This window comes from Populus nigra, chromosome 4, assembly GCF_951802175.1.
Source record: "Populus nigra chromosome 4, ddPopNigr1.1, whole genome shotgun sequence".
Classification (NCBI taxonomy): domain Eukaryota; kingdom Viridiplantae; phylum Streptophyta; class Magnoliopsida; order Malpighiales; family Salicaceae; genus Populus; species Populus nigra.
This window is the reverse complement of record NC_084855.1, coordinates 9,035,908-9,054,722: the sequence shown is the minus strand read 5'-3', so window position 1 is coordinate 9,054,722 and position 18,815 is coordinate 9,035,908. Positions and strand designations below refer to the sequence as shown.

The 18,815-nt window shown below is 33.6% G+C and overlaps 2 protein-coding genes and 1 non-coding gene across 3 annotated transcripts; 1 reads left to right on the top strand and 2 right to left on the bottom strand.

Moving 5' to 3' along the window:
• Positions 1–331: 331 nt before the first annotated feature.
• Positions 332–405, bottom strand: TRNAT-AGU (transfer RNA threonine (anticodon AGU)). The gene has a single exon. It is a non-coding gene; the product is annotated as a tRNA-Thr (tRNA).
• Positions 406–2,372: 1,967 nt separating this feature from the next.
• Positions 2,373–3,485, bottom strand: LOC133691412 (zinc finger protein ZAT10). The gene has a single exon (XM_062111904.1). It carries the CDS (start codon positions 3,294–3,296, stop codon positions 2,538–2,540), a length of 759 nt encoding a protein of 252 aa, XP_061967888.1. The 5' UTR covers positions 3,297–3,485; the 3' UTR covers positions 2,373–2,537.
• Positions 3,486–15,077: 11,592 nt separating this feature from the next.
• LOC133693015 (transcription factor RSL2-like) lies at positions 15,078–16,810 on the top strand. Its single transcript, XM_062114204.1, has 4 exons — positions 15,078–15,794; positions 15,888–16,127; positions 16,278–16,409; positions 16,504–16,810. The coding sequence occupies exons 1-4, from the start codon at positions 15,165–15,167 to the stop codon at positions 16,594–16,596; spliced, it is 1,095 nt and encodes a 364-aa protein (XP_061970188.1). The 5' UTR covers positions 15,078–15,164; the 3' UTR covers positions 16,597–16,810.
• The last annotated feature ends 2,005 nt before the right edge of the window (positions 16,811–18,815 follow it).

Sequence of the window (18,815 nt, the reverse complement as noted above, 5' to 3'; positions counted from 1 at the left end):
AATTTTACTGCTTTTCAAATTACAACTCTCACCGTGAAATAATGATCTTTGGTGACATTCAATTCAAATAACATCATGAAGGCGCCTGGTTGTCTACTCCGATGCATCATTTTTTGTTGACATTTTTGTTCACAATAAGCTTATCAGCCTTCGATCCGTACATATTTTTCTCATGAAGACTTGGCTTAAAATGAATATTTTCATATCTGGTAACTAAATTGAAGATGTTGGGAGCCAGTCTTCATCTTTCGCTCTTTTTTTCAAAAAAAAATAATGCCCTATGTTGTGCGGCAAAAACTCGAAGCTATACGTACTGGGAAAAAAACTAAGTTGCTCTCGTTGAGAGTCGAACTCAAGACCTCCCGCTTACTAAACGGGTGCTCTAACCAACTGAGCTACGAGAACTATTTGACAAGTCGAGTTTAATTTATTAATATTAATTATTGATGCTCTGAAATCCCTCCCCTTAACTTATTTTGCCAACCGACTAATAATTAATTGATCAACTGAAATTTTAAGATAGACGGAGTGGACCACGATTGTATAGCTCACGCTGAGAGTGACTTTGTGATTGAGATGTATTTTTATTAAAATAATATATTTTTAAAAAATTATTTTTTATATTAGCATATTAAAACAATATAAAAAAATTAAAAATTAATTTTAAAAAAATCAATGAATAAAACTAAAAATTTATTTTTATTCAACTTTTTTAAAAAAATTAAAGTTTTAAAAAATATTTTAAGCATGATTGAACCTCATTATGAAACAATAGCTATTGATCAATGAATAGAAATCACACGGAGTTGCTATTAAAAGTGGAGTGTATTAAGGGCATGTTTGATAATATAGTAGATATTACTTTTAAATAGTTTTTTATTTAGAAATTAATTATGTTTTTTAATTATTTTTAAAATTTATTTTTATATCAAAATAATATAAAAACACTTAAATTTTTTTTTTAAAAAAAATCCACTGCTAAACGGGCCTAACTCACTCGATAGACACTGGATCTAGAAGACAGCATAATTAATTAACAGTACAAAACCCCCCCTGGAAGCATACTTTCTCAATTAGTGGCCTGGAATAGTCTCATACAGTTGACTTCTTCATATTTCCTATCTTCCGTTAAGAAGTTCAATTAATCTCGTGCCAAATGACTGATATTCTCACGAAGTTTCTCAGCATCCTTCCTTCTTCTCCGTCTCTTGTTTTACTCGATCAACCGTCTGTCCCACACGCAAATGCCACTCCTTCATTTTGTAACAACTCTATTAACATTGGCAATGAGGAAAACATGTCCAAAGCAACTTGATCTGGCTTGGTCAGATCCTCGAGCAACCTTCAATTGGTCGACCGCTCCGAAACGCTTTCACATTCTCTAGCAGAATCTTGCTATTCGACGTTCGATAATTTCATATTCTTCGGATCGTGTTTACATACTGTAGAACATTATACTTGACCTAAAATAATTGGTGACTTTGAACCGATTAATACTGCCCTACTTGTTCTTAATTTCGTCTGGTACCACACCAAAGGGCAACCAATTATTCATATGTAGTTTGCATTTTCTGTATATTATAAGACTCATTCTCATCTCAAGTCATGTCTGTAAAGATATGGTTAGATACGCCAGATCAGCACTAATAATGATGTGGTGTTGTTAGCATGTCACCTGTGGATCGAGTTGTGCTTGATTTGATCTCAAAACGCGTCCGGTTGATTTATATGGAAGGTTAACTAGGTCACGTACATGCCCTGATGCCCCGCCCTTCCCTCTCGACGAACTTTCAGGTGAGAACACGATCATCAAGGGACAGTGGTGGACGACGATGAAAACTTGGACAAGATAAGGTGACCGGCAGTGAACATTATATTACTTTTATAAAATGGCAACTCTCCTTCGAAGGACAATTGCTGAAGTAGATGCCACTTGGCATCCTAATCACTTGCACTATGAAAACATGCCAAATGCACAGAGATCAAAACAATATATATAATATAATAATTACAACATGCGCGTGAAGCTCATGGATTGCATTTGTAACTAGAATGCCAATGTGTTCCAACCGTCACTCTCTGCTTTTTGTCTTACTTTTTTCGCTGCTTCGTGACTCATGCTGCGCTAGGTGGCCTCAAACTGGATTCCCAACAAACTTACCACCACCACTTGCCCCGCCGCTCAAGCGGGGTTGTGCAGCTCATCATGAGGAGGTTAGGTCATACGCACAAACCAAAGGTCCAAGCACGATGCCCAAAAGGTAAAAACTTAAAAGGATTCGATCGTGCGTTTGGAGATCGAATAGATATAAGAGTAATAACCCAATACATGGAAACTTGAAAAATAAATTTAATTTAACTGATCCAACAAATTTAGCTAAGAAAATTCTAATTAAATGAATTCATTCCATGGAAGCAACTGAAATATTCAACTGCTACACACAAAAAACAACAAATTAATCAATCAAAACAACTGAAATAATTAAATCCCTAAATGGAAATTCCTAGCAGTACAACCTAACAGAAGTTCAATTTTTCTACTGAGCTTGAGAAACTTCAATTCTGGGTGCCATCAAAATACGAATCTTTTTTGCTGCCGGTAGAGGGCTCATAACTTCATCATCACCGGATACAAAGAAATCTGAAGAGAACTCTGGCAAGGCTGGAACATTAAGGTCAAAGTCATGGTGACTGTGATTGTGGCTATGAGTGCGAGTGTTAGTAGACCCAGCTCCTTCAGAAGTTGAAGTCACACCACTCTTTTCGGCGCCTCCTATGATGCCTTCGTAGTGACACCTCTTGTGACCACCCAGGGCTTGTCCGGTGGTAAAAGTTCTGTGGCAGATGGAGCACTCATGAACCCTGCCACTTCCGTTAGACACGGGTGTTGTCGTGGCAGAAGTAGTTGTACAGGAAGTAGTTTGGTCTTCGCCGCCCCCAGCGAGTTTTCTGTGACTTGCCTTGTGCCCGCCTAGGGCTTGGTATGAAGGAAACTCCTTGTTGCATACGGAACACTTGTAACTTATTTTTTGCTCAGATGACGTGGATACTGTTGGCGGGGCGAGGGATTTTTGGCGGTGGCCGTCTAAGGCGGGGATTGGGAGATTTGTAGAACCGCGAGCTAGCATGACAAGACAGAGAGCGAGATACTCTTCTTCGGTTGGTTGGTGGTCAAGACGTGGACGCTTAGAGCGCTTGCGCTTTGCCCATGGCTCGACCATGTAGTGGGTGCTTGACTCCTCAAACTGAAACGATGGGGTTGCAGTGGTTGGAGAGTTTAAAGCTTCTAGTGCCATCGGACCTGCTTTATTTGATCTGAATCTCGGGAGAGAAGAAGGGTGAATTGCTAACTTAAGAGAAAGAGAGAGCAACTGTTGTTTTTGTGATAGAAAAGGAGTGAATTGTGTGAACTTTATGAGTGAGAGTGAGGGATGATGTTAGTTGGTTATATAAGGGGGGAGGGAAAACTGGAGAAGGAAGTTGCGTGACAGGTGGTTGGAAAGTAAGAGGATGTGAAGCTCGTAATAAAATATTTGAAGGGTTAGGAATCCAAAACATAAACGGAGTGGAGCACGTTTAGTATTATTAGGGAAGGGCACCTTTTCTTGGTGGCCAATTTTGAGTTTCTTGGTGGCCAAGAGTGACTGACCTGACCAGAGTCGGTCAAAGCAAGAGAATAGTACAAGGACACCCAGTTGCGAGCTTATGATGCAACTCTTGTTGTGGGCCCTGTTTGATGGAGTGAGTGAAGTGAAGACTGGGACTGCTTCCAAGTCAAATCCAAAGAGCCCTTCACTTTTCCAAACAAACGCGGTCTTGTACCCACCTGCCTCTTCATGGCAGCCGGCAGCCATACAGAGACTTTTCTCTCTCGTTTTCTCGCCCACGTTCATGCATACTTTGTTTGATCTGCTGTGGAATGAAACAACCACCTACGCTAACAGTCAATTAGTAGTAATTAGGAGGCTAATTGCGCGGAGAGTCTTCATAGTTTGGTAGACAAATATCTGTCCATGTGATGGAGGTGTAGGGGGGAAGATTTTAACTCTCTTCTAATTTGAGGTAAATAATTAAGGGTGTTGAGTATTTGCAAGTGGATGGGTGTCGCTCAACGACAATTGTATAATTGAATGGGAATTTTATTTTTTCTTGGAATAATGAGAACATGCGATGCTTCCACTCAGTTTGCTTTGAGATTATGTCATATACAGACGTTTGCAAGTTCTCCATATTTTGATGGTATTTCTCTCTCTCTCTCTCTCTCTCTCTATATATATATATATATATATATATTTGCAAGCCCTTGTTGCATTAATTACTCCAACCCTTACCTTCGTAAATAAAATGCAACAGCTAGTCATCTTGCTATACGTACACTTCGTAACCCGCAGGACACGCGATTCAAATATTTGATTTCAGTTGGGTTTCTGTTAGACTTTTGACACGTATTGCTATCTCAGGAATTTGGGTTTCTTATACGAATATACTGTTTAACATTGTGACAATAGCAGCTTTTTAAAAAAATAAAGCATTGAAATAATATATTCTAGATTTTTTTAAATTTATTTTTAATATCAGTATATAAAAATAATTAAAATAAAAATAAAAAACAATTTTTAAAAAAATCACAATAGCACCACGAAAACAAATATAAATGAAAGAAAAGGCGCATGAAAAAAAATATTTTAAGCATTCAAATAACTACTACATACGCACCACCTTACAGACTTCTAGACCTTTCATCCACTTCTTACATTGAGAACTGGGGGTTATTAATTAATTATTTTTGTACTTGCTTTTTTATTTTTTAATTATTTTTTAATTAAAAAATAAATAAAATATTTGAATAATAAATAAAAACATATATTCTTTTATCTTGTATATTATCACATATTGTTCGTGTCTCTAGTAAAATTTGTTAAGCATTGATAACTGCTACACCTTCCACCATTTTACAAGCTTCTAGACTCTTTCATCCACTTCTTACATCGATAACCTGGGGTAATTAATCATTTTTGTACCTGTTGTTTTATTTTTAATTTAAAATAAAAAAAAGCAATAAAATAATAAAAAAGAGAATAAATTCTTTTATCTCGTCAAAAGGATATAATTACATAATTATTCATGATTGTTCATGTCTCCAGTAGAACCGCTTAATTAAACATGGAGGAAAGTGGGATAAATAGCCTATACTATTGGAAAGATTTCTCTTTGGATAACAGGTATTGGAACTAATATTCATGTTATCGGTTTAATAGTTTTTTTTTTTTTTTTATGGCACCTACTCTTACTTAGGTTCATCCATGTAATAATAGGATAAATTAAGTTGCAGAGATAAAAGTTGTATTCGAGTCTGGTAAAGAGTTGACTAAAAGTTTAAAAATTAATTTATTTGGGTTAGGTTTAATGACATTATTAAAATATTATTTATACTCTCAACTTTTTTATATATTAAAAAAAATAATATTAACCGGATATGAAGTTTAGTGTTAATTTACCATATTCACGGCGAGAAGATCTTTTGAATCTCTTGAGTTCTTTAATTTAGAAGAGTGGTTTCGTTTTCTTTTAGCTGATCACCAGATCTTCATGAAGTATCAAATGAGAACAGTATTATAGATATAGATTATTCATGAATGCATCTCGCCGGCGGCCACGATAAAAGAATGAATTATTGCGGCGAAACGAAAATCTGGTTTTGTGCACACAGACATGACATCCTGCTCAACAACCGTGGAACTTTTAGCATTTGTAGAGATTCTTCAGCTTGTTATATGGTAACATGTTTAACATGAGTTTGACGTTGTAATTGAAAATATTTCACAAAAATGATTTTGAGTTGAGATCACGTCTAATTATTGCTTAATTTCTTCTTCTTTTTTACGCTATTGTTATATCAAAAAAAAATTATCTTGGTATCAAATTAGTGTGAGAAAGATAATTGATATCATGGTATTGTTCATTTTATTCAAGAGTTAGTTAAATATTTGAAAGAAAAAAAATATGTTATTGAACCCACTGAAGTCCATGACTCATGTTATAGGGTGACCGAGCTCCATCTAATCTGACATCATCTCAATATTTTTTTAAAAAAATTATCATTTTGAATTTTTGTAAAAAATCAAATTATTTTTTTATTGATCATTAAAGTTGTCTCTGAACCCTAAAATCGATCGATTTATGTCGAGTCGGTTTTCATGTGATTTAATTAAAAAATCAAGCTAGTTAAAGAATCAGTTTGATATATTTTAAGATTGACCTATTTGATTGGGTTTAATAACATTACCAAAAAAAAATTCCTCTTTACTATTTTATTTTACATTTAAAAAAAATTGATTGAACTGGAAATGAACTGGTTTATAATATTTGTTTAGAACTGAAATTTGTATACACCAAAGCGATCAAATTAAATATTCTTTTTTATTATAATGGTTCGAATTAATCCGCCCTCTTGGTGGAAAAGATCTAAAGGTATTGACATGGCGGTTTTGGTTGGTTTCCTTAAATTAATTTAGAACTGCCTCCATCAGTAATTTCAGTTTCCGTTTCAGATGTTCATAGTTACCAATCCAACTCGTGGGACACCTAGTTAACTCACGTGTTACCGGATTAATCTCGCAATCAATCTCAACCATCCAAGACACCAAGGCAACACATCCAACGGCCAATGACAATCATCCTGCCCTAAAAACCACACCCTCTCTCCACCAGGCACTTTCTCCCTCAAAGTAAACTGAAAAAATAAATGCACACGCAGACCTCGTGTCCTCTGATTTTCTCTCAAGCTTCCCTCCACTTTCTCTCTCTATCGGAACAACATGCAAACAAAAAGTTCTCTCTAAAATGACAGCAAAAAAGACATTTTGAAAGGAGGATTCACGCTTGTGTGCAGATCTTCTTGATTCAATGGCACGCACCATTTCAGTTTCAATTCTTGTACGGACTCGACGCTCTCAGACGGTTTCATGGAGAAATGCTTGTATTGTGAACCCTTTAAAACCTGCAGCCTGGAATAAACAAACAGCCAGAAAAGTTGGTGTGAGGTAAATTAGTTCCGGGGGGCGAAACTGGTGGCTTTCGATTTTTCAGTAGCTAAAGATAAGCCAAAACAATGGCAGGAAGACTCGTCGTCAGTATTAATTTAATTAAAAAAAGTAATAAAAGAAACTGAAAGGGCTCCCCGCTTTGCCGTGGATTTATGACTTTATACAGACTCGCTACATATTAGAACAGTAAAATAATATTTTTTTCCTTTATTGACTCATTATATATAGATTATAACACTAAAATAACAATTGTGCCTTTATTAATTTTTTTTTAATTTCCACTGTAAAATGACCAATATGCCAAAAATAATGGACAGATAGGAAGGGGATACTTTCAGTTTTTTCTTTTCACGTGTGCATCTAAATCATTAAGAGCTGTTTTGCAATGTGGTTGTGGGTGCTTTTCAAATAACTTTTCATGTCAAAATACATGCCAACGATGTTTTTTTATTTTTTAAAAATTATTTTTGACATCAGCACATCAAAACGATCCAAAACATACAAACCATATTAAATTTTAACAAAAAAAAATCAATTTTTTTGGGAACACAACCGCATCCGTGTTCCCAAACAGGACCTAAATTTCCCTTGCATTGAAATTATTTTGCCCTTGGTCAAGGGGTTTTTTTTAAGGGTTTGTACTAATGATAGTTTCTTTTTTTTTTAATTCTTTTGTCTCTCTTCCCCTATCTTTCTTCCTCAACATATTTTTAAAGCAATCATTTAATTTGTTTTTTTTTTTGAATTTGATCTATTTTTTTTACTGTTATTTATTTTGTTTTAGATTATCAATGAAATTAAAAAATTTTCACCTTTAAGATTTTGTCCACATTTTTTAATATTGATATTTTATTTCTAATTATTCTCTTAATTGAATTATCTTTTCAATTGCATTTCTTAATATTTTAGTTCATTTTATTTTATGTTATATTTAATTATTATTCTTTTGATAGTTATTTGTTTTGTTTTTAATTTTTTTTCACTAAAACTTTTTTTTTTGATTTCATCCCTTATTATTTTATTGATTAGAACTTTGTTAACCTCTTAGGTCACAAGTTAGAAAGATTTAACCAGATTGGTTTGGATATTTTTTTTCCATGTCCTTTCTTACAAATGATAATCTCATGTATTAGGTTACGAGTTTTGCGTATTAACCCAGTTTTGAGTGAGATAATTTTTTTAAGAAAATTTTATTTGTTGTTATTGCCTAATTTTTTATTATATTATCAATTATACAAGGTGTAATCTAGTTATTGAATTTCTCTTACTTCTATAAAAACACAACTGTCTCTTGAGCTTTGTTTTTTCATGTTGAGAAAAAAGTTTGGTCAGACCTGTGATGTCATGCGTGCCTCTCAATCAAATAACATTTAGGCTAGTTGACCTTTTTTTTTTAATAGTAAAACTACTAAAACACCCTTGAAAGCAACAAAAAAAATGCATGTATAGGGGTAGTTTTAGTTTTTCACTTTTGAATACACATTTAAATTACTTAACTGCCCTTAAAGTAAAAAAAAATTGCCTCCGGTCTAGGGTTATTATTGTCTTTTCAAGTTGTTTTTTACTTATTATTTAATTAATATTAAAATATAAAAAATTGTCGGTGCATACATTGCACATACCAGAGCACAAGAGGCACTCGTATATTTTGGATAGTAGCACAAGCCATAACTAGTTTAGACTAAGTTTCATTAGTCTTATATATCCTACATCAGCAATTTTTTTCCATAAGAATATTTTATTAATTTGGTTAATGGTAAGATAACAAACTTTGCTATCGTTAATTTCTTTTATATATAATTTAGATTTTTGTATGTATCAAGTCATTTTCATTGAAAAATCACTTCATTAAATGATAAATGTATATTATCTATGTTTTTTTTATTTTATCATTTTATAGTTTATTTATTTACATTTCACAAAGTACAATAATTGATCATTTTATAAGAATGAACCACCACTACAAGAAACGCACGCACGCGCATATATATATATATATATATATATATATATATATATAGCACGATTAAGATTCACCCACACTTTTACGTACAAAGCTTGCCAAGCTAGCAACCCTGCCATAAATCAAAGCAACATGTTAATATTGTAAGAATTTGAATATCAGAAAAATTATTATAGACTTAATTTTACAAAGCTTGTCAAGCAACCCTTCCATACATCAAAGCAGCATGTTAATATTGTCAAATAATTGAAAACTTAAAATTCAATTAGCAATCACAAATATTATTATAGCAAATCCAAATAAAATTTTTTATAAAATAGGATTAAAAAAGTAGGAGTTAAGAGTTCGGTTACCCAACGAAAATTCCATGAAGTTCGTAAACTAACATCAATTTATATTAAGGGGTTTTTAAGAGTGTGATAATAATTTTTTTAAAAATAATTTTTTACTAAAAAAATTTAAATAATATATATTTTTTAAATTTATTTTTAATATTAGTATGTTAAAAAATATAAAAAAATTAATTTTAAAAAAAAATAAAGAAGGTTGAACAACAGGCCAAACGGCGACTAAATTGATAAACCAAAGCAAATAAAAGCTTACATTGGAATCGTTAAATATCGCCTTGTTTTTTTTTTTTTATTATTTCTTTCTTGAATTGAATAGAAAATATATTAAAGAATAGAAACCAAGGCAAAAATAAATAAGGGATTGAATAAGATGGCTAACTACACCCAAAAACTGACTAGAAACTCTCAACAAGACATTAGAGCAAGCAAACCCGACTAGCAAGCTGAACCAGAAAAGCAAGCTCCCAACACAACTGGCTGAAGCAAGACAGAAAAAGCTAACAGTGAAACCAACAAGAAAAACATTAAAAAACCATCACGATATTGTTAGACAAAACCCAAGGGACATGGGAGATCTGGATGGAGAAAGAGAAATATTCACCTCAAGCGCGTGATGGAGGCAATAACATTTGAGGAGAGATGGCAGCTTGAGGTGGGTATGGTGGCTGGAGATTGTGAGAGAGAAGGAGAGATCGTGTGATCGGGCTGTAATTTTCTTTTGCGTCCATATCTAAATCCGTGACCTTAGTACTTCTGCAGCCTCAAATTTGTTGCAAAAATGAATCTTGCGCTCTTGGGTCGTAACTCGTAATCGTACGTGTGGTTGCAAGCTCGGTTGGGATCAGAAAAAACAAAACAAAATATTTGATTGCAAATTTGCAATTAAACATGTGTGTTTGCTAATGAAATCGTGAAAAACTTCGAACAAATCCGGGCTCTTTTACAAGGTACGAGGTTCTATGAGGCCAGGATTGGAGAAGGTTCGGCTGGGCTTGAATTTTCTCCCCTCCTCATTTCTTTCCCATCTTAGTTTGAGTTTGACTAAAGAAAGGATTAGGTTCGGTTAGGCTTGAATTTTTTCCCTCCCCCTCCTCCCTTCTTTCTTACCCTCGGTTGGGTTCGGCTTGGAGAGAGTTAGATTAGGCTTGGTTCGGTGAGGGTTCGGTTTGGGCTAACTTCTAGTCCACCTCCTTTTATTGAGATAAAGGCTATTCTCCCTCTTGTTAGGAAGAGATGTCACCTGTTAACCATTTAAATATTATCTAAGCAATTAACGCAGGGTTTTCTTTCGTTTTCATTGATTGATTAAGAAGAAGAACACGTACCTTGTCGTAGCAAATGTTTCTTATATTTCAATTTTAGAACCAAAGAAATATGAATTTTTATGATTCCTCAACTTGGTCAAACAAAGAAACTTGGAGTTCAATTAACTATAAATTAGTCATCGGTGCAGTAGAAAATGGAGAAGGGGCAATTAGCATGGTAGACTGATTTGTGGAGGCCATGATTTGATTATTTCTAGGACCCATTAAGAGAAATAACACAAGGAGGGCTCTGATTCTAACAAATTTTGTGAATAATAAAAGGCCTAATTAATTATAATAACTATTTTTAATATTTATATTGTTTATAATAACAAGGATATTGCTATACATTACATAATATCATAACATTAGGGTAAAATTGTAGTACTTGCCATAATATGACATTGTTTTATTTTATTTTCTAAAATTAAAATAATTTAGTTTTAGATGTATTTGAGTCAACTCTTCCAACCCATTACCCAAGCTGTGGGCAGAATTTTGTTTAACAACTTTGATAATCATTTGATATATGTTATGATGTAATATAATTAATTATGTAATATGATTATTTATTAATAAATTAATATATAAAGAAAATTACCATAGCATAAATTGCTATAATGCAATGTAGTTTTTCATAAGTTTTCATCTAATCCTTTTATTTTATTTTAAAAAAAAATTATAGAGGTCTTTATTGATTCTGAATTTTTCCTTGTATTTTTTCATGAAAAAAAAATATGTACAGTTTTTTTTTTTTCTGGCAATCAAGTTCATATATAATTTACTTTTAATCATTATATAGCTTTTTTCCCCCTTATGTAAATATAACTCATTATCACTTGTAATATGATTAGTCATTTCATTTGTAATTACCCATTCCATTACAATTAAAAAAATAAATATATGGATGTAATTAATGAATCATTATATTACACAATCTATTTCATCTTATATGATCCATTGTATTTTGTATCAAATTAACATGTTGGTGTTTATGCATTTACATGGAATAAAACTAGATTCAGATCCAAAAGCAAGCAAGCTTGAACTCCAAATTTGCACATGTGTGAATTTATGTAAGAACCTACTTAACGAGAATGATCCTTCTAAAACAGATGGAAGGATTGATTAGTTTGACATGCAAAAGCTAGCTAAATAAAATTTAGAAGTATACATGAAGACCAGATTAAGAGAGAGACGTGAGGCTCTCTAAGATCTTAATGGTAGTGATCAAAGACAAAATAATATTGCGGAAGTGATGAAGTTGTAAAAACTTTAGATTGATTTGGGTGTTTTCATGGTTTCGTCATAAGTTGAAGTATCCAAGTTGATCGTTACTTACTCTTATATAAAAATACTTTTCAATACTTAAGTCAATTAACTAAATAAGAGAAAAAGAGTACAACAAAGATATCGAGAGATACTTAAGTCACTTAATTAAATGAAGAAAGGAAAGTATAATGAAGAGATCGAGAGTTTAAAAAAGTAAATATTATAAACTCATAATATTATAAAGTTGTGTTATATGGTCTTGTGTGTTTACCTAATAACCTAATAAGGTATTTATATACCTCGGTCACATGAGTTTACCATAGAGAGTGTATACTTGTAGGAGTAATAATAGAGAATAATTATTTTTTCTCACATGTAAAATGAGTTATTGATGTTGTGTCTTTTTATGCCAATGGTGGTGATGGTTGGCACTCGCAAGTGATTGATGAGGAATGTTGGTGCTTATTAAGGAGACAAGTTCACATAAAATAGTAATTAACAAGAAAGATGCAAGTAAGCACAAGAGATTGCAACGTCATATGAACTTCATGAAGGTTGCAATACTGCATTATGGTATGTGCTAGTTGTTGAAAATTCATGTGGAGCTGGTTGAGGCAATGAGTTGGAGCGAGTGTTTAGGTTGGAGAGCAATCTTCTGGGCTATAAAGCATGGGGATTTGAGAGTTGAATGGCCATTAGCATTCATCTCACAATATATTTTTATTTTTATTTTCTATGCATTGCATTTTATCTATCAAACAAATTTAAGAAATGATTTGTAGAGTTTTAAAAGAAATTAAAGACTGAAAGAAAATAAAAAAAATAACTAGTGCATGTAACACACATATCAACATGTGAGTCATGCTTAATCACTTTTTAAAGGTGCATGTGACTCACCTCAGCTTCAATGATGGCTTTCCTTGGTTTGGTTTAGTTGAATTTATCTTGATGAAATATTTTCAACAATACAACACATATGCTGATTAGAGCTTTATTGGGTACTCGGTGTCTTTTTTTTCCCTTTTGTTACCTCGATTTCCAAGCTATTTTTTCATTCTCCCTTCCTCTCTTCTCTTTTCTCTCTATTGTTTTTGTTTGGTTGGTGTTATTTGGGTCTAGGCCCAAACAGAAGGGACATCTTCTGAACCCTCTCGATCTGGGTTGGCTCAAATGACATGGGTATTCATTTTGTTTTCGGTAGCCCATCAGGTAGTAGTTTGATAAACACAGAAATAGCTGTCCTTCTAGCCAGCATATTGTTAATTAATGGGCGGCAACTTAATATTGATAAGGCATGAGCAGAAATGAAAGAAGAAGAAAAACACCTAATATATCGTGCAAGCCGGCTATACAGCATTAAACAGAACTTTAATGAACGAACGAAACAAGATCAGATCTCTATGGTTTTTTTTTTTAGTTTAATATGGGTATCCGGACCAGTTTACGTGCACCTCGACTAATCCTACGGGTCTTGAAGTTAACGATTATATAAGCCTCCAATGGCTATCATATGAGTAACCATAGAGCTCGAACCTGAGATCACAGAGAAAGCAAACCTCTTGATTCCTAGATAATTCAGATCTCTATGGTTTTTATTCCTCCACGATGTGCTGTTATTTGTAGCTCCATCGTTGTCTCTTTAAAATTCCAATTTCTTGGGATTTTTAGGGGTTTAGTTCTTGCAAGATTGCTGCAATGGCGGTGCTGAATTTGAAAAGCACAGCCAAATACCTTTTGAATATATACATGGAACGTCTTTAGTTTAACGTAAGCACAATAAACAAAGCAACGTACATAGGAAACCGTCCCTGTCTGACAAGTGGAAATCGTGCGTATCAATCGCCAGCATTAAGGGTGTGCTCATGGCTCTGTTAAGGTAATCTGAAGGGATTGCTATGAGGGGCAAATCTGGGGCTTCAGTTATATTTAAGGAGGTGGTGAAGGTGTGATAGCTGTTTTTTTTGGGTTTTCATATAGATATTGTTCTTGTCCAGAATATATAGAGGAGTAGAACTTTTGTTTATTTGGAGACATTGCATTGTAATCTGCTTAATTTTCTTCACTAAGCTAAAAGATATGTTGATTATTCTCATTTTCTTTTGGAGATGATTCTGATCATCTATTTTATTTCGTCATGATTCTCATCTATGTATTGTCAAATGCACGAGAAGAGCACTAGCACAGTAACTGTTGCATTTTAAATCAATCGTACCCATGATGGATATGATAATAAGGTTAATAATATAAACAATCTGCAGTGAGGATAAGAAGAAAACCATGGACAAAGACAGTTGTTAAGTTGAGGTGCAACGAAAACCACGGACAACAAGGCTGAAGCCACTCATCACCCATTGTTTGGTGGTTTTGCGATTTATGGCGGTGAAAGCTCCTAGCCTGCTAAGATTTGTAAGTGTGGCACTATTCCCATTAATGTACGTCTTTCGTAAATAGCATTATTAACTTACAAGATAGTAACTAAATTGTGTATTGAGTGGAGCTGTAAACTGATAAATTGCCTATATATATATAAAACTGAGCTGAGGAACATTGATTAGGTTCAAGCAGCAATTGAGGAGACAAAGAACGAGTTCGACGGTTAACGTGTCGGGTTTTGCGTTTTTTTTTCAATGCCGCAGTCATCTCCACGATCAGGCCGTCCTTTGGCCGCGTTTTGTTTATTCTCCAACAGAATTCTTCCTCTTTATTATATTCAAGATGATAGAAGACAGCCCCACGTTCTGACATTTTCAAGTACTCAAAACGCATGCTCTCACTCCGTCTAACTACATTTGTCATTTAGAGAGTAATTAATGATAGTTTAGTCATCTCTCAGTGATTGTCCTTAGGCCTCTTAATTTGTCATCTTAATTGCAGTTTATCAGAAATAAGATGCTTAATTTGAATTGCTGTTCTGATATTTTAATCAATCATTGCATGAACTTGGTCCCGTCTTAGTTGTACTTTGCCTGGTATTGGCCCCACAATGGACTCCTGAGTTCAGTTACAGAGAATTAGGACCTGCACCCAGGTAATCATTAGAAATTTAGAATTTTTATATACAAGATGAAGTCAATCCTTGCTAGTGACATTCTTTTATGGTGCATGGGTATAAATCTGTCCCTAGTTTTTTGGTTCTCTCAAGCGAAATCGAGCTTCAATTAACTAGTAGGCATCACCATAGAAACATAAGAGCCTCTTTCTTGATTTCTCCACAGCTTCCAAGTGTAAAATGAATACGCAGGCTATGGAAGCCTTTCCTGATGGAGAATTATGGAACTTCAGCAGAATGTTCTCCATGGAAGAGCCTGATTGCACCCCAGAATTACTTGGTCAGTGCTCTTTTCTTCAGGATACTGATGAAGGATTGCATTTTACAATCCCATCAGCTTTCTTCCCTGCTCCTGAATCCGACGCGAGCATGGCTGAGGACGAGAGTTTGTTTTATTCTTGGCATACTCCCAACCCCAATTTGCATTTTGATTCTCAAGAAAGTAGTAATAACAGTAATTCTAGCAGTAGTGTATTTCTTCCCTATTCTAGCCATGAATCTTACTTCTTCAATGATTCTAATCCCATTCAAGCTACGAACAATAACTCTATGTCCATGGATATTTCAATCATGGATGAGGAAAATATTGGCTTGTTTATGCCACTTTTTCCTGAAATTGCAATGGCAGAAACTGCCTGTATGAATGGAGATATGAGCGGTGACAAAACAGGAGATTTAGATGATAATCTGAAGCCAGCAGCTAATGATGTTCTGGCCAAGGGATTGCAGCTCAAAAGGAAGCTTGATGTTCCAGAACCAATAGCCAACAAATTGGACGACATGAAGAAAAAAGCCCGGGTTACAAGAAATGTGAGTACATGGATTCAAGGCTACAGTAATTCTTTTTATGGTGGATTTTGTCTTGCTGTACTAGTTTCTAAATTTTTATGATTTATAATGCAGGTGCAAAAGAGTAGGAAGGTTGGACAGTCAAAAAAAAATCAGAAGAATGCACCAGATATTAGCCATGATGAAGAAGAGAGTAATGCTGGACCAGACGGACAAAGTTCCAGCAGTTGTAGTTCAGAAGAGGACAATGCCTCTCAGGATTCTGATTCCATGGTTTCTGGAGTTCTCAATTCCAATGGAAAAACAAGAGCTACTAGGGGAGCTGCCACAGACCCCCAGAGCCTTTATGCAAGGGTAAGATACTAATTATTCCTTTCATATGAATATATATATATATATATATATATATATATATATATATATATATAGACACACACACTTATACTAGCACACAAGGAGCAATCTTTTGAGCATTTTATTCATGATTTTTTAACAATCCTGCAGAAAAGAAGGGAGAGGATAAACGAGAGACTGAAAATCTTGCAGAATCTTGTCCCTAACGGAACCAAGGTTGATATCAGCACGATGCTAGAGGAGGCAGTCCATTACGTAAACTTTTTGCAGCTTCAAATCAAGGTAAAGGCTCGTATAGTCCCTTACTGCTGCCAAATAAATCATCAATCTCTATCTGAATACACATGTTAAACTCAATCTTATTAATTATTTGCAGCTTTTGAGCTCGGATGATCTATGGATGTATGCACCTCTGGCTTACAATGGAATAGATATTGGACTCAACCAGAAGCTCTCTATGTTTCTATGAGCGTGGAAGGAGCTGCTGGAAACTTTTTTTAACGTTAATTTATCAACATTTAAGAAATGAGAAAAGAATATGTATATCTACTATAATAAATAAATTACTGCTTTCAATATATCACGCGGAGTAAAAACAATCAGCGTGTTTCTATATTATAACAATCCAGCCCGATCTGCTTCTTGCGTTTGTTACTTTATTATACCAATGGCTTTCCCCGTCACATGTTTGTAGAAGCAGGCGACAGCTTTTGCTTATGGTCGTTGATGTGTAATAATTCAGCTCCCATCATGCAGTAGAATAGAATACCTCGTTCAAGATGAAGACTTCTCTTCTTCTTCTTTTTTATTAAAACATTGATACAGCCCATCAGAATCCATGCCTTTTTATGTTTTTTACTTTTACCCGGAACAGTTCTGATAAAGTCTGAGGACATTTCTTTCTCTCCAATTTCTTTAAGAGGAAATTGTGTGAACATTTCAGATTAAAATAACCTTACTGGCATTGATATCAAATGGATTGTTTCAGAAAAGAAGAAGGATTGCTTCAAGTTTGCTGTCATGGTAAATTTACACGTTTAATTACATGAGATTTGGCATGATCCAAAGACTTGGGAAAGATATGTTAGCAGAGGTGGGAAGCATGGATTTAGAAACTTGACCGCTTGGAATGTATATATATTGTGTTAAAACTCTTCAACTCTCTCGTAAGTTTTCGAAAATGAAACTCATATATGGAAGTGGTTTTTAATTTTGTTTCTACAAAAATCTAATTTCTTCGTTAAAATGTTTTTGTGCTTGCTTAAACATTCCCCTGGATGGATTGTCGACGTGCTGACTCATCACACCAAATGTCAATCCAAGTCATGCAGATTGCTGACAAGTTAGATTCATCTCAGTTAACTGGTAGCATCCCATGTCGCAAGTCAGCAACCAGTGCCGAGGGGGTCAACATTTAGCTTGATAACGTGAGCATTTAATTTGTTTTTTGTTCTTCGTGAGCATTTTATTTTAGTTATGTCACTAATATTTTATATGAAAAAACGCAAGACAATAAACCTGCATAAAGCAAGTGATAAACTAAGAAATATGTCAAGTCGCAAGTTAATAACAAATCATTTATAATGACAATTTAACTCAAATTTGATGGATACCATCTTGAATGAGTAGATTTCTTTTTAGATAGTTATCTTTACTTGATAAATTGCGGAAAGATACAAACACCTTAAAATATGAGGGTATTTTATAAAAATAATAATATTTTATTTTAGAATAGTAAAGATAAGACTTAAAACTTTGAATTCTGTATTTATCGGATATGCTTAAAATAATAGTGCATATTGATTTCTTATACATAAATAAAGTATTAAGAATATTCATTTTAATATTATAACAAAATCAAAAAATGCTACAGAAAGTATATTCCATTTACTTACATGCTTGTTAAAAAATAAATCTCGGAATACTTTGAGGCAAAACTTTCTATTAGTAGGAGACAATTAATAGTGAAATTAAATCCATTATGAATAAATATACATATTGAAACTAGTGGATTTTTCACTCGAAAGTAAACCATTAAACCATAAGTAGATCTTAATAAAAAATGAAATTAGATGAAACTATTGACAAGTAAAAAAGCAAGATTTGTTGTTAAATGATTCAAACAATAAGAAAATGTGGACTATTCTGACACATATTCGTTTGTGCCAAAAATAGTTTCTATATGAACATTAATAGTCATCACAACTATTAACAAACTTGAAATATGTCAAATAGGTGTAAAAACAACTTTATTAAATGGTGACTTTGATTAAAAAGTTTACATATGGTGACTTTGATTAAGAAGTTTACATGGAACAACCCAAGGGATTTCTTGTTAATGGCCAAGAAAAGAAAATTTGTAAGCTTGTTAAATCATTATATGATTTGAAACGAGCACCTAAACAATGACGTTAAAATTTTGACAATATTATTCTGTCAAATGAGTTAAAAATCAATGAATTTGATAAATATATTTATATGAAAAAAACACAAATAAAAGGTATGTCATTGTATATCTCCATGCAGAAGACGTTCTTATTTTAGACATTAATGATTACATGATCTAAGTCTACTATGAAAATATTAACTAATAAGTTTGACATGAAATGTTCGGGTGTTGCAAATGTAATAATAGAAATAAAAATTGTTAGGAAATCTGATGAATTAACATTGTCTCAATCTCATTAT

Bases quoted from the DNA above. Each gene is read 5' to 3' on its own strand.
- LOC133693015 (XM_062114204.1), top strand. From the start codon at position 15,165: ATGAATACGCAGGCTATGGAAGCCTTTCCTGATGGAGAATTATGGAAC. The intron at 15,795-15,887 runs GTGAGTACATGG...TTTATAATGCAG, and splicing joins AAGCCCGGGTTACAAGAAAT to GTGCAAAAGAGTAGGAAGGT. The intron at 16,410-16,503 runs GTAAAGGCTCGT...AATTATTTGCAG, and splicing joins TTTTGCAGCTTCAAATCAAG to CTTTTGAGCTCGGATGATCT.
- LOC133691412 (XM_062111904.1), bottom strand. From the start codon at position 3,296: ATGGCACTAGAAGCTTTAAACTCTCCAACCACTGCAACCCCATCGTTT.